Source organism: Eumetopias jubatus, unplaced genomic scaffold, assembly GCF_037043125.1.
Source record: "Eumetopias jubatus isolate StellerSeaLion01/CBP00866 unplaced genomic scaffold, mEumJub1_p1.0 scaffold_4, whole genome shotgun sequence".
In the NCBI taxonomy this organism is placed as follows: Eukaryota; Metazoa; Chordata; class Mammalia; order Carnivora; family Otariidae; genus Eumetopias; species Eumetopias jubatus.
The window spans coordinates 99,381,361-99,394,975 of NW_028274810.1; the positions used below are offsets into that span (position 1 = coordinate 99,381,361).

Genomic DNA, 13,615 nt, shown 5'->3' on the forward strand with positions numbered 1-13,615 from the left:
TCCTAAAGTTCAGAGAGTCTATAAAGACAAGAAGCTGAAATGCCATTTTACTCGTTTTGGAGATGTGTGATACAATTCTGTCTTGTGGCAAAATGAAAAAAGAGAGAAACTTAGATGGAGGGAACTCTGACCCACTGCACGCCTTTCAAAGGGTAACAGACCAGGGCTACTGAGAAAGCACTCGGCGTGATCCCAAACTGGCTCAAAGCCCCAGCCATGGCCACGTGGAGTCCTCTCTGCCGCCCACCCTGGGGCCAATCTACCCCAAAGCCAGTGCAGACCCCCCCGAGGGCATGGGGAGCAGGGCACCGGGTCCCCACGCTCCCCGAAGGTCCAGAATTTTACAGGCAAGGGCAGAAAATGGGGTCAGTCACCTTTCTGCTCTCTCGGAAGAAAGGGGAGTGGAATGAATGAGCTTTTTAAAAGCTTCAGAGCCTCCAGTCTGGAAGCAGATGCCCGCCTGCGTACAAAGCAGACAACGAAGCCTGAGATCAGAGATCCTGGTTCCACACCACCAACCCAATGGCTCCCAAGGACGTTTTTCTCTTCTCATCAAGCACAGGCCACTTGACTGAAGGCGGCAGAGCTTTGCTACGTTGGAAGAACGGAGGAACAATGATCTGTTTACTGTCACTCAGATTCAAATGGTCCACAGCACTTCCCCAACGGGCCCGACCAGCTAACGAGCTGAATGGCCCAGAACTTTACCAAGACTTCATCACAGGCATCTCACAAAGAATGATGAGACGGTCAGTGGTGGCAGCAGGTGTCCCCCCGCACAGCCCAGCATGCTGGCGCTGCCCCGCTGCCTCAGGCAGCAACGAGGTCCGAGGACAAATCACTGCAGGAAGAAGAGCACAGGGCTCTTCGAAACTCAACGCCTTCTTTCACCTCTCGAAGGACTCTGTCAACTAGCCTGAGCTCGGACAGTCTCCAAAGAGGTCCTCCTGCCCAAAGGCGAATCCAAAGCATACGGTGGCCCTGTCAGGGGCAGGAGAGATGCATCCCTGTGACTCCTTAACCATTCCGTGAACACAACTAAACCAACCTGACTCCATTCCTTTAGTCAAACCTCCACTGAACAAAAAATTCTCACCTAGCAGGCAAGAACAAACATCAAATAACACGTGTGGGGCTGGGAATCCCACACACAACACAGCAATGTTGAACCTGAAGTCCCCAAGTCATGAACCTCCACTCACTGATACTGTGGAAATCCCACAATCCACAATCCAGTAAAAGGTCATCAACAGTACAGAGCTGGAAACGTCACAGAATCGTCCTGCTGAGATAGTCTGAGGTGCTTGCTAATGACGGGGAGAAACTATCAAGTCCTCGGGGAGGCCGACAGCTTGAGCACAGGGCAAGGTCCCCTCCACGCTCCGCAAGGCTGGGGCTATGACGCCACACGGTGCCCTGTCTAGCTGCTCAAATCATCCCAACAAGCCACCCTGAAAATTAAGTAAGACAGGCTCTTCCACAGTGAGGTCCTGGAATCAAGCCAGTCTGCCAACCCCGTGCTTGCTATAGCACAGAGTGGCGGGGCGAGCGGCACACAGACCAGCGACCTGCTGAAGGGTTATTACGGGCAGAGCTGCAGGGGCCTGGCCACTGTGCGGGGCCCACTGAGGCACATGGCTGAGCGTGGCTGGCGGCTGGAAGGACACACCAACCAGACAGCAGAAACTAGAAGCACTTGGGCAGCTGTGAGGCAAAGATACCACTGTCACCCCACAGTGGTCACATCTGAAAATTCAAGGTCTGTCTTCACATGAACATCCTGTGAAAGACAATCCTTCCACTTCTCACGAGCTGCTATGCTATCGCTGGTGTCATCTTTAGGCAGGAAGGACACGGACAGTCATATCTATACCCTCACTCACAGATTAAAATATATGAGCTCTAATTAAACTGTAAGAACTCAGAAGAGCCCAGGAATAGGCCCAGGTGTATGTAATCTAGGGATTTTTTTGATGAAGAGGCCCAGGTAATTCTATGGGGAAAGGATAATCTGTGTAACAACTGTGCTGGGACAAGTGGAGAGCCACAGGGGACGAAACTGAATCTTGACCCTCACCTTGGGTCATACACAAGCGTGAACCCAAAACGGACCACATGCCGAAGCCAAAAAGCAAAAACTCTAAAGATGCCGTAAGAAAACAGAAAACAGAGAAGAAAATCTTTGGGGTGGGCAAAGACATCTTAAAATTCAAAAAGAATGAGCCATAAAAGGGGGGAAAAAGAATAAAATGGACATAATCAAAAGCTTAAACTGGGGCTTTTCAAAAGACACTGCCAAGGAAACAAAAAGGCAAGTCATAGGAGGGGGAGGGAATATCTGCAAAACATATATCTGATAAAGAGCTACATCCATACAACTCAATAAAATGACACGATTTAGAAAAAAGTGTGAGAAAATTGGAAGAGATGCTCCATGAAAGACCTATGCATGGCCAATAAGCACATGAAAATATCATTAGTCATTAGAGAGATACAAATTAAAAGTACAATGATTACATACACATTTCTAGAATGGCTAAACTTAAAAACTGAGAATACCAAGTGCAGATAAGGATGTGGAGCAACTGAAATTCTCCTACATTGCTGACGGGAATGTAAAATGGTGCAACCGCTTTGTAAACCAGTTTTATAATTTCTTACAAAGTCAAACATACACCTAACGTGTGGCTAAGGCAATCTACTCCCAGGTATGAGACTAAGAGAGAAGGAAGCATACATGCACACAAAGGCTTGCACTTGCACACGAATGTTCACGGCAGCATTCTTCATAAGAGCCCCAAACTGGAAACCCAAACAACTATCTATGGTCAATGGACAAACTGTGGTATATCCAAAGAGTGGAGTAACAGGAGTTAGCAAACTATGCCCACTTGGCTAAGCCCCACCTCGGCGAGCTTTTATTCAGAATAGTTTTTGTATTTTTAAAGCAATGTGGGGGAGGGGGACACGTCACAGAAACGTGTATTTGTGTGTGTGTGTGTGTAATATGAACGGTATATATATCTCAACATGGATCTGTCTAAAAGAATTACGTTCGTCGGTAAAGAAACCAGACACAAAAGACTACATGCTACACGATGCCGTTTACATGAAAAGTTCTGAAAGGCGGAACTTTCGTGATCCAAAGTAGACTGCTGGTTGAAAGGAACCTGATGTTGAGAAGAGCGCTCGTGCAAGGGGCACAAAGATGCTTTTTGGGCTTGTGGGAATTTTCTATATTGTAATTGTAGTGTTGCTTACATGAGCTATAATTCATGAACTCACCAAACTATACACTTAAAATTGATTCTTTTTTTACAGGTTTATTTATTTATTTGTTTGTTTATTTATTTAATGGGGGGGGAGAAGGAGAAAGCGTGCACACGCACACACGCAGGGGAGGGGCAGGGGGAGAGGGAGAAGTAGACTCCCTGCTGAGCAGGGAGGCCAACACAGGGTTCGATCCCAGGACCTCGACATCATGACCTGAGCCAAAGACAGACGCTTCACCAACTGAGTCACCCAGTTGCCCCTAAAATTGATTAACCTTACTGTGTATAAATTATACTTCAAAAAAGCTGACTAAAAAGAAAAACGAAGAAAAATCCAGAAATATAACTGCCATATGACCTAGAAATTTAACTCCTAGAGGTCTATGCAAGAGGACTGAAAACATATATCCACTTCAGATTTGCACACAAATGTTCTTAGCAGTGTGATTCAGGTCAACCAAAACTAGAGATAATCTAAATGTCTGTCAGCTGGTGACCCACTAGACACAAGATGGTACACGCCCATACAATGGGTGCTCTTCAGCAATAAAAAGGAAGTGCTGCTATATGCCACCACACAGAAGAACTTCAAAAATACTGTGCTCACTGAAAGAAGGCAGGCACAAGGGACCACCTATAGTATGATTCCATTTACCTGAAATGTCCAGAAAAGGTAAATTTATAGTGACAAAGTAGATTAGTGCTTGCCTGGGGTGGGAGGTGAGATTCTCGGTAAATGGGCACAGAGCATCTTATTTGGGGGAATGAAAATGCTAACACTGATTATAAGTGCATCACTCAAAAAGATACTGAAAGTTAGGAACTGTACATTTGAAACGGGTGAGTGTTATGATATGTAAAATGTACTTCAGTAGCTTTGTTTAAAAAAATTTTTTTAAAGAAGAGTCTAGAAACAGAGCCATGCATATATTTATATAAACAATTGATTTTTGATAGAAGGACAGGTAACTCAACGGGGACAGGAGAATCTTTTGTACATACAGTGCTGGCACAACCGGACATCCAGACAAGCAAAACTGAACCTTGACCTTCACATTGCACCATACATAAAAATTAACTAAAAATGAATCACAGATCTCAACATTAAAGCAAACACTCTAAAACTTCTAGAAGAAAAAAGTAGAAAACCTCTCTAACCTTGGGGGAAGTAAAGTCTTCACAGACAGGACACGAAAACCGTAAGTTGTAAAAACAAAAACCAAAACCAAACAAAACAAAACAAAAAACAAAAAAAGAAACCCAGATAGGACACCAAAACCATGAACTGTAAAAACAAAAATGAAAACAAAAAACAATAAAAGAAGAAACCCAAAGATAAATGGACATCATCAATTTTAAAATCTTTTGCAAAAGGCAGTGTCAAGGAAAAGAAAAAGGTAGCCACGGGCCAGGAGGAAATACTAACAAACACACATCTGACAAAGCACGTGAATCCAGAAGATGTAAAGAACTCTTCCAACTCAAGAAGACAATTAAAAATAGGCAAAAGATGGGAACAGCCACTTCACAAAAGAAGGTGTGTGCAAATGCACAAAAAGCATGTAAAATGACGCTCAACATGATTAGCCAACCTGGAAATGTAAACTCAAACCACTATAAGATACCACTGTATAGGCATGAAAATTGCTGGCGTTAAAAAAGACCGAGAACACCAACAGCGGTGACCACGACTCTCACACGTTGCTGATGGGGATGTGAAATGGCACGACTGCTTTGAAAACCAGTTTGGCAGTTTCTTATCGAGATAGATATGCACTTAACATATGAGCCAGCAACTCCAATCCTAGGCATTTACCCAAGAGATATAAAAATGTACAGACTTGTACACGAACATTCACAAGAGCTTTGAGCGTCCTAGCTCAGAACTGGAAACAGCCCACAACCCCTCCACCGGTGAATGGACAAATGTGGTACATCTCTACCATGGAATACCGCTCAGTAATAAAAAGGAAGGAACCCCTGCTATGCACGGCGACTCGGATAAAGCTCAAAAACATTATGCTAAGCATAAGACCAGACGAGAGAGTACATACTGTATGATTCCATTTATATAAAACCCCAGGAAAGAGAAGTCTAGTCAGAAGCAATGGAAGGCAGACCAAGGGTTGCCCCAGAGCCAGGCTGGCTGGGAACAGGGCACAAGGGAACGTTCTGGGGTACTGCAAATGTTCTCCAATGTGGTGATGCCCACATGGGAGTATACTCCTGCCAAAACTCAAAATCACACAAATAAAATAGGTCTGTTTTATTTTAGGTAAATTATACCTCAATAAAATCGATTTAGGGGAAAAAAAAACTCAGAATTTTTAAAACAAAGAGAAAAGGTAAAGGGAGCCAGCAGTGATTGAGAACAATACCCAGCAGTGTGGGCTCTAGGTTCTCTCTCTGCTCAGTTAGCAGCTGACACCAAGGGGAAAAGCAAGACCTGAGAATGCAAATTCAACTTTTTAAAGTATCCCCTGCAACTTCTGACACATACAAAAGAATATAACATTTATATAAGTTATAAAGCATGATAATAAAATCAGTAATCCTAAACCCACCTACCGTACCAGCTAGATCTTTCCAAATACCACTGAAACTAGCCATGCGTTCCTCTCCACCCAAGGGAAGCTATCATCCTGAAGTTAGTGTTTATTCCAACTCAAACCTTCTGTGGGATATGAAAAGCTGAGAACATGCCCCACCAGGACCAGGACTGCACTTCTCAGCCTCCTGTGCAGATGGGTGTGGCCGTGTGACGGGGTTCCAGCCAGGGGGCAGAAAGTGAAAGTGATGCGGGCAATTTCCAGGAGGTGTCCTTAGAAGGCTGGTCCTCCCTCCTGTCCCTCCCCTCTTGCTGGCTGGACAGGAGATGGGACGGCTGGAGGGGTCACACCAAGGCACAGGATGGGTGCTGACCAGGTATCAGGGGTGCAGAGCATAGAGCCCCGACTGCCCATGTTTACAGAAGCAAGAAATATTCTTCCATCTCGTTTAAGCCACTCTTATTTTGGGTTTTCTGTTATTTGTTGGGGAATCTTATAAAATGAACACAGGCTGCACTGTGGGCAAAGATATAATCCTACCTACCACCAACACCAAAGACTCTTTCAATGGCCTAAGAAACCTACGGAATGGATTTCTTCACTTGGTTCTTTCCTGGGACACTTGCCCTCCTCAGTATCTACAAATGGCATTTATGCAGCTCCCACAGGGCAGCACAATGAGAGTAGCACAAAGCAAACAAAACAGACAGGGTGCTAGCTCTTGAAAAGCTACTATTCTAAACCAGTCACATGGACAAAAGAAAAAAGACAATTTCCTAAAAATTAGAGAAATGTTTTCTTCAATATATAAACCAGTAACTTCTATGTAAGTAAAAAGTGAGATCTGCCTTCATAAATTCCAAAAGCTCTCATTACATTACATCACGCCAAGCAAGATGGAATGGGTTAGTCTTCACTGTACTCCCCCAAGCACTGGGCTTCCCTCTAAATGGTCAAATGGTGGCCTTCTGAAGGCAAGGCCTGTCCGCTCCCAGAGCCCGCATGGCCAAGCACACATGAGGCCCCACTCATTGGCTCCCTGGGAAGCTCCCCCTGCATGGTGGTATTACAGGACAGCCTTTCAATTCCTAAGCACATTCCCACCACCATCTATCCATTCAACAAGCATTTCTAGAGCACCTAAGTCAGAGCCTTGGGTTATAGATTTAAAAAAAAAAAGAAAAAAAGCCTCTAATTCAAGGAATTCCAATGTAATAGAAAAGACAAGTGAATAAACATTTAAGGGTAGTATGGCAGAGAACAGGGGACTGGGCAGGCCAAGGAGAACCTCCGTCCCACTGGAACGGAGGCATCTGGGAGAGTCCCGGGAGGAGCTGACGGCTGTCCCCAACCCTGAGGGACAGCAACGCGCTGGCCGGGCAAAGAAGTGGGGAAGGCGCTCCGGGCAGAGCATCCGGGACAGCTGCCTCACACACTCCCAGAACATCTTCCCTACCTCTCCGTGCAGCATCTTCTCAGATGATACAAATAATCTTAATATTAGTCTAAGAATTATATGGTCAAATAGGTAATATAGCCTCAAAAATGATTAGATGACACATTTTGAAGTAAAAAAAATCAATGTGCTTTTGACTGTCCTCCATTAGGGTGATGGCCTGGCTGCCACCTCCCTCTCCAGGCCTCTCTTCTGGCCCTGCCATCCCAGGCTCCAGCCACTGAACATCGCATGGTGTCATGTCCATATGCCTTTGCCTTAGCCTGGCTGCTCTTGTCCATCTTGGTTGGTCAAAAAACTGACCATGTCCGCAACCACCCCCCCAATCCAGTTAAACATCTCCTACTGTCTGATGTGTCCCTTTGCCTCGTCTGTGCCACTGGCTTCACCTGGACCTACTTCATAGGCACCACTATCTGCTTAACTGCCTTTCCTACTCGACAGGAAAAACTGGAGAGAACAACTAGGCCTTATTAATCTTTTCACCACAGGGGTCTAGCACAGTGCCTGGCCCATAGCAGGAATAAAATAAATGCTTGCTCAGTGAATGAAGATAATTACGGGTAAGTATATGTTGCTCAACAGGGCTATGAAGAAGCACAGTGAGAAAGAACCCACAGTCTCAGGATTTCTAATCAAACTTTGGTCAAAGCCTTTCAATAACCTCACACATGTACGTCCCAAATGAAGCTATAAAGGTCAACCTTTAAAAGACCTAAGTTAGGTATTAAAGACAGTGAGGGAAAATATTTAAGCCTAACAAAAAAATATTATCCTACAAAATTTATAATGGCCCTGCCTAAATCCCAAAGCTACCTTGCTTCTTGTTTCTTTGGGAGGAAATAAAGAAAATCAGCTTGCAACAAATCAATCAAGCAAGCATTTATCAGAACTTCATGTTCAGGACTGGGTAGGTGCTGCGGATATACACACACACCGATTCCTGATTCAAAGTCGAACAAAAAGAAAGCAAAACGAGAAGCAGAGAACGTCAGATTTCCTCTCGAATCCCAGCCTGACTTTCCTCTGAGCCCTGACAACACTGGCTTATTCTCACACCAGGTGACATCAAGCTTCCCCTCAGTGTCAACCTCCTACAGCTTTCACAAAGCCTTCTCTGACTTCTCTAGCCCACATTAATTTTTCTCTTTTCTGTATTCTTATGGAATTTCTTGTCTGTATAATTAATTTTGGCATTAAATCACACTGTATTCTTATGGAATTTCTTGTCTGTATAATTAATTTTGGCATTAAATCACACAAATATAATGTCTTATATTATTATCCTTTTCTTACGAGTTTATCTTTTCTCTCCCAGAGAGCCTATAAGATTTTTAAGGATCACGTTTTGTATCTCTGACGATACTGTACTAAGCACACAGTAAGTAGATGCTCAATAAACACGGATGGATAGACCTGGTACCTTTCTGGCAGGTGTCCAAGTTCTCTTTGCTGACACAGGCATTTACTACCATCTCAAGGTCAAACACATTCACCAAAGAGCAGAGATACCAAAAGAGGCACAGAGTGGGACATCTCCCACCAAAGCAGAAAGGCCAGCGAGTCCAGAGGTGATAATCCAAGACCACCGGGCTCCATGGCGGGGGGGGGGGGGGGGGGGGGACGGCGGGGGTCTTGAAAAAACTTACCCCTCCCTGAGACATGAGCACCTGGGGCAGAGCCCAGAGAATCCCATTTTCTAGGCTTGGGTTCAGAGAAGGACTATCTGTCCTTAAAGAGCCAAGACATGGGAAGGAAAGGGCTCTAGATATAAAATGGCAGGAGCACACATGAGTGGAGGCCATAAATCCCTCCCAGGACGCAGACAATGCCTCAGTGATAAGCATGCAGATTGCACACCTAGTTCAGAAACTCCCCTGAGTTTGCTTGTAATTAAAGGGGTTAGAAAGGTAAAAAAAAATATATAAACCCAATTAATCATTTAAATATTTAAAGTCAGATTTTTTCCTCACTCCAGGATTAGTATATTTCATAATGCCAGCAGCAGACAGCCCTGGTTTTTACTGGGGTTCATTTTAGAGCATGTTTAAACTAGTCAGATTGAGTGATGCTTCCAGCAACTAATCGCATGTCAAATAAAAGATATTTTATGTAATAAATTACCACTACAAGTAATTCAAATGTCATTTATCAGTTTTATTATCAGTCAGGCAAAGTCTTGTTTCTCTATATTAATCAAAATCAAGCTTTTTTTTTTCTTTTTGAGCAGTTTTGACACCTCTTGGCAAAAGTACAGAAGTGAAGAGGTAGAGTCACCCCGGGAGCTGAAAAGAGCAGTGTAACAGTACAAGAGGAATGAAGCTCAACAATGACAAGTAGAAACTTCAGGGATTTAAAATTGCCATTACCATTGTTTTTATACTAGTGTCAAAGCAGGAAGGAGTCTGTCTCTAAGAAGATGTATTTTATTTTTAGGGCTGGGAGACTCTTAAAAATACTCCTACCTAAATACCTAAACGTGCTATGCTTCTTCTCAGAGAGACCTGGACAGAAGAATCTAGATGACGGCATTGTCCCCCTCCCCGACTTCTCTCACCTCTTTCAGAAAGACCAACAGTTTAACCCTTTGTGCCTACCATAAAGTAGGCAAGCGCGTGATGTTTTAGGCCAACTTTGTGACCAACCAGAACAATTTGTTCTGAGCAAGAAGTTTCCAAATAGCCAAGAGACCTGTTTGGTTTTAAGCCATGGAGGAAACAGCTGGACCAGAACAGATGTGCATCTTAGAAAATTCTGCACCCCAGCTGCCACTGCCTGTCCTCAACAAATCCCATTAAATGGCTGGGCCCAGGGACACAACTAAAGAAAAAGTGTGGAGACCTAGCCTTTGGATAGAAGGAAAGACGGAGAGTATGTTTAGTGACCCAAAACAAACACAATGGATCGGCAAGAATGCCGGCCAGGAAGGAGACGTGAGTCCCAGCCTGACAAGTAGTTGCTACTGACTCAGTAGCTCCAATACAAGGCTTACCCCTGAGCACCATTTCTTGGGTCTCAGAGGTCAGGGGACGCCAATGGTTTGTGAGACAAGGTGACCACAGATGAGGTGAACTTGAATTTGTGCCACCTGGCCTCACCCATTCAGCCTTATCCAGAAAGCAAAAGAAAGGAGGTATCTAACTGAGATCTGTGACACCATAACCCACTGCCCGGCCCCCCGCACTGTCTAAGCCAGTGAGGAGGACAGCAAAGCAAGAGCCAGAAGGTAGCTGCAGACCACGTGGTGGGGGTCAAAACAAACCTGGCATTTTGTTATGCCTTCCAAAATCTGACATCTAGCACTGTTTTAAATTAACATGTTTTGAAAAAAATAAACCTTCTAAGATAGACAATTACAGAAAAGGCATTTTGAAAGACAACAGATCCAACAGATCCAAGGCTGAGTTATGTTAAAGACATGAAACTTGAGCTATCTTCCAACACTTTGAAGTGAATTTTAATCTTTTTAGACTTTTTATAAGTGACTTAAAGAAGGGGTTCTGGTTGTATTTTGGAGACTGTACATTTATTACTAGTTTGAAGAACAGTTATTCCTCAAACAGCTTCACTTAAAAACAACATGGGTCCTGTTCTCATATAATTAAAAGCTAATTCAAAAAAGGACCTTTACATTTAATCTGAAATTCTCTAACAGACTGTCACCAAATAAATATACGTGGTATAGCCAGGACAAGGAAGGAAAGAAGGAAAAAAGGAAGGAAGGAAGGAAGGAGAGAAAGGTGATGGGAGAGGCCACCCCAAATCTACTAATATTAACTTTAAAAAATAAAATTAGGAGAGGAGTCATTTCAGTGAGCAAACGAGAATGCGGCCATGAATCAGACATTCATGTTCTTCATGAAAGAGTGACATGCAAAAGCATGATGTAAGAAAATAGAAACAGAACCAAGAAATACTTTTATAGATTCTTACTTGTAACCAAAATATTTCAAACAACACAATACACTCATTTATTCTGGTCCCTCGTCTCTTCTTAAACCTTTGTCACATACTTAAAAGTTTGTCTAGGAGAGGATTTGGGTGTGGCACATTCTTTTGGAAAAACCCAAGAGCTGTCTACTAATCCCGGTTTCTCCCGGCTTGCTGAGTCTGGGAGTTGGGAGGCACTGCTCTTTGGCCGGAATCCTGAACCCCAGTCAAGGTTAAAGCAGGAGTTTGAGCTGGTGACTTACTGTACGGCTGAGAAATGAGGTGAGGGGGCTGGACAGGAACCACCTGTGTGCCTGGGCCCAAGGACGAAGGCTCATCGGCAGCCGTGCCCGACTGCTGGAAAGCCAAATCAATCTCTTCATCTGTCAGCCCTGGGGGGAGAAGAGGACATAATTGCAGGTGAATACCTTTTGCCACTGTCCCTGGCCGCAATGAAATCTTCATTGAGAAAAGACCCTGAGAGCCCACAGAGTGCCTAGCATCCTGGTAAGTTTCCTCCCCGATTTCGGATTCTCTGGAACCTCTCTCAGTTGCAATTTAACCTTAAGCGACAGAATATTAGCCTCCACACTGCTTCCAAATGTGGCTCATTCAATTTCCTTAATTTATCCTTGAGTTTATTGCTGCTTTTGAAGTCGCTCCGTACTGCAATTCTCCGTTCTTCCCCCGAAAACAGATACCATCAACTGCAAATGTGACTCATTTTAATCTGTAATGGTGTTAAAAAAAAGAGGGGGAAAAACTAACAATAATGCATGAAAACAGACAGGGAAACAAAAAACTAATTATTGGGTGAGACGACTAATTAGTCTCGATCGTTTCCGAAGACGGGAATAATTTGCTTTATTTTATGACAAATGCAGAAATAAAAAGAAAAATCAGGACTGACTGTGATTAGTATGAATGGGATACAGAATGTAAAGAAGAAAATAAAACAAGAAAACAGATCAAAACAAGGCCAGGCCCAAACTTTCAGATGGTTATTGCTCCAGCCTAGCATAGGCTGCTGGTATCGCCTTTGGCAAGCTCTTCTGCCTCCCTTTGTTTCAATCCTCCCCACACTAGAGCGCACTGCGCTCAGGACAGCCCGGAAGAGCAGGGCGCCATCTGCAGTGGCTGCAGCGCGTGGAGAGGATTTGCCCATGGGAGAGTAACAGGCCGGGGAGGGCCCGAGGAGACCCCATTTCCAGTGGGCACACGGCTGCAGCCCACCGGGGCCGCTGGCCCTGTGGCAAGAGGACGAGGATGCCAACCAACCCAAAGAACAGGAACGAGGTGTGGCACACAGGTGTGAGAAACACTTGCCCACACGTCCGAGAAGTGGGTACAGTGGGTATGAAAGTGCTCGGGCCGCCGACAGTGGGAGCGGCAGTGAGGAGGTCACTGCTAGGTCTGTAGAGACCCCTCCGGCCAGCCCGGGCCGTTCCAGGAATCCCAGTATCCAGTGCAGCCGCCACGGAAAGCCTTTTAAATGGGGGCTGAGAGCTTTTCCCCATCTGGTCAGCAGCTCTCCATTAGGGGCCCAAGGCACGGCGTATTTGCCCCTGGGGGTAGATGAAGTTCAAGGAGCTTCTGAGGATCAGCATCTTCCAGAGCACGGGGCCGCCCGCTCTGTGCCGAGGGGCTAACAGATGGGGCGCATTACTGCTCCCAAGCACAGTACCACCCAACACCACACTTGCGTGTAGCTGGTGGAGCGCCTCTGCCACTTTTCAGGCCCCACCGCCAAGCGGTCAGGGAGAAGGCCTGCACTACTCTAAACGGCCCTGGACCCTCCCTACGCTGAACAGATGAGGGCTGTCCCCCCTTTGAAACCGCAGCCTTGCCCCTTCCCCCTCCGCACACAGGGGAGCCAGCCAGTGGTGGGCAAGGCTGCCCCTCAGTGAAGCCTGACTGCTGCTGCGGGGTGGGGGGGGCAGCGCACCCCACTCTCAGCGCACCAAATGGGCAGATGAAAAGGCTGGTGCTGAGCACCTTCAAATACAAAAGCTACCTTTGAGTATGCGCGGCTGTACTGGGCCGTTCCTCCTCCCAAATTCCCTAGCTTGCCCCAAAGGCCTCCCGACAGAAACAGGGGCAGGACAGATGGACAGGTACCCCGAGCGTGTGCCTCTCGGGCTCCATCCAGCTTGGGAGTGACGGCTGGCCAACTTCCAAAGAGAAAGGGGAACCCCTTTCAGAGTTCTCGGAGGAAAGACCCAGTTTTAACCAGTTCGTCATCCGCCGCGGGAGCAGCAGGCGCACGTGCGGCGTCAGCAGGGGCGGATGGTCACTGGTACACTGCGGCCTTTCATAAACCTGGTGGTTCGTGTGCCTTGTCAGCCGCTGGCTGCAAATGAGGATAATTTTCCCAAAAGGAGCATTCAGTTGCTTTCTCATTTTCCCTT

General features: G+C 45.5%; 1 protein-coding gene across 5 annotated transcripts in view; it reads right to left on the reverse strand.

Moving 5' to 3' along the window:
* The window catches only part of PEX14 (peroxisomal biogenesis factor 14), a 143,575-nt gene that overhangs the window by 15,802 nt on the left and 114,158 nt on the right, over positions 1 to 13,615 (reverse strand). For all 5 annotated transcript variants that reach the window (XM_028108469.2, XM_088022614.1, XM_028108470.2 and 2 more), the window contains one exon: positions 11,471 to 11,599. In XM_028108469.2, the coding sequence (XP_027964270.1) occupies positions 11,471 to 11,599 (129 nt within the window). The remainder of the gene's footprint in view (positions 1 to 11,470; positions 11,600 to 13,615) is intronic.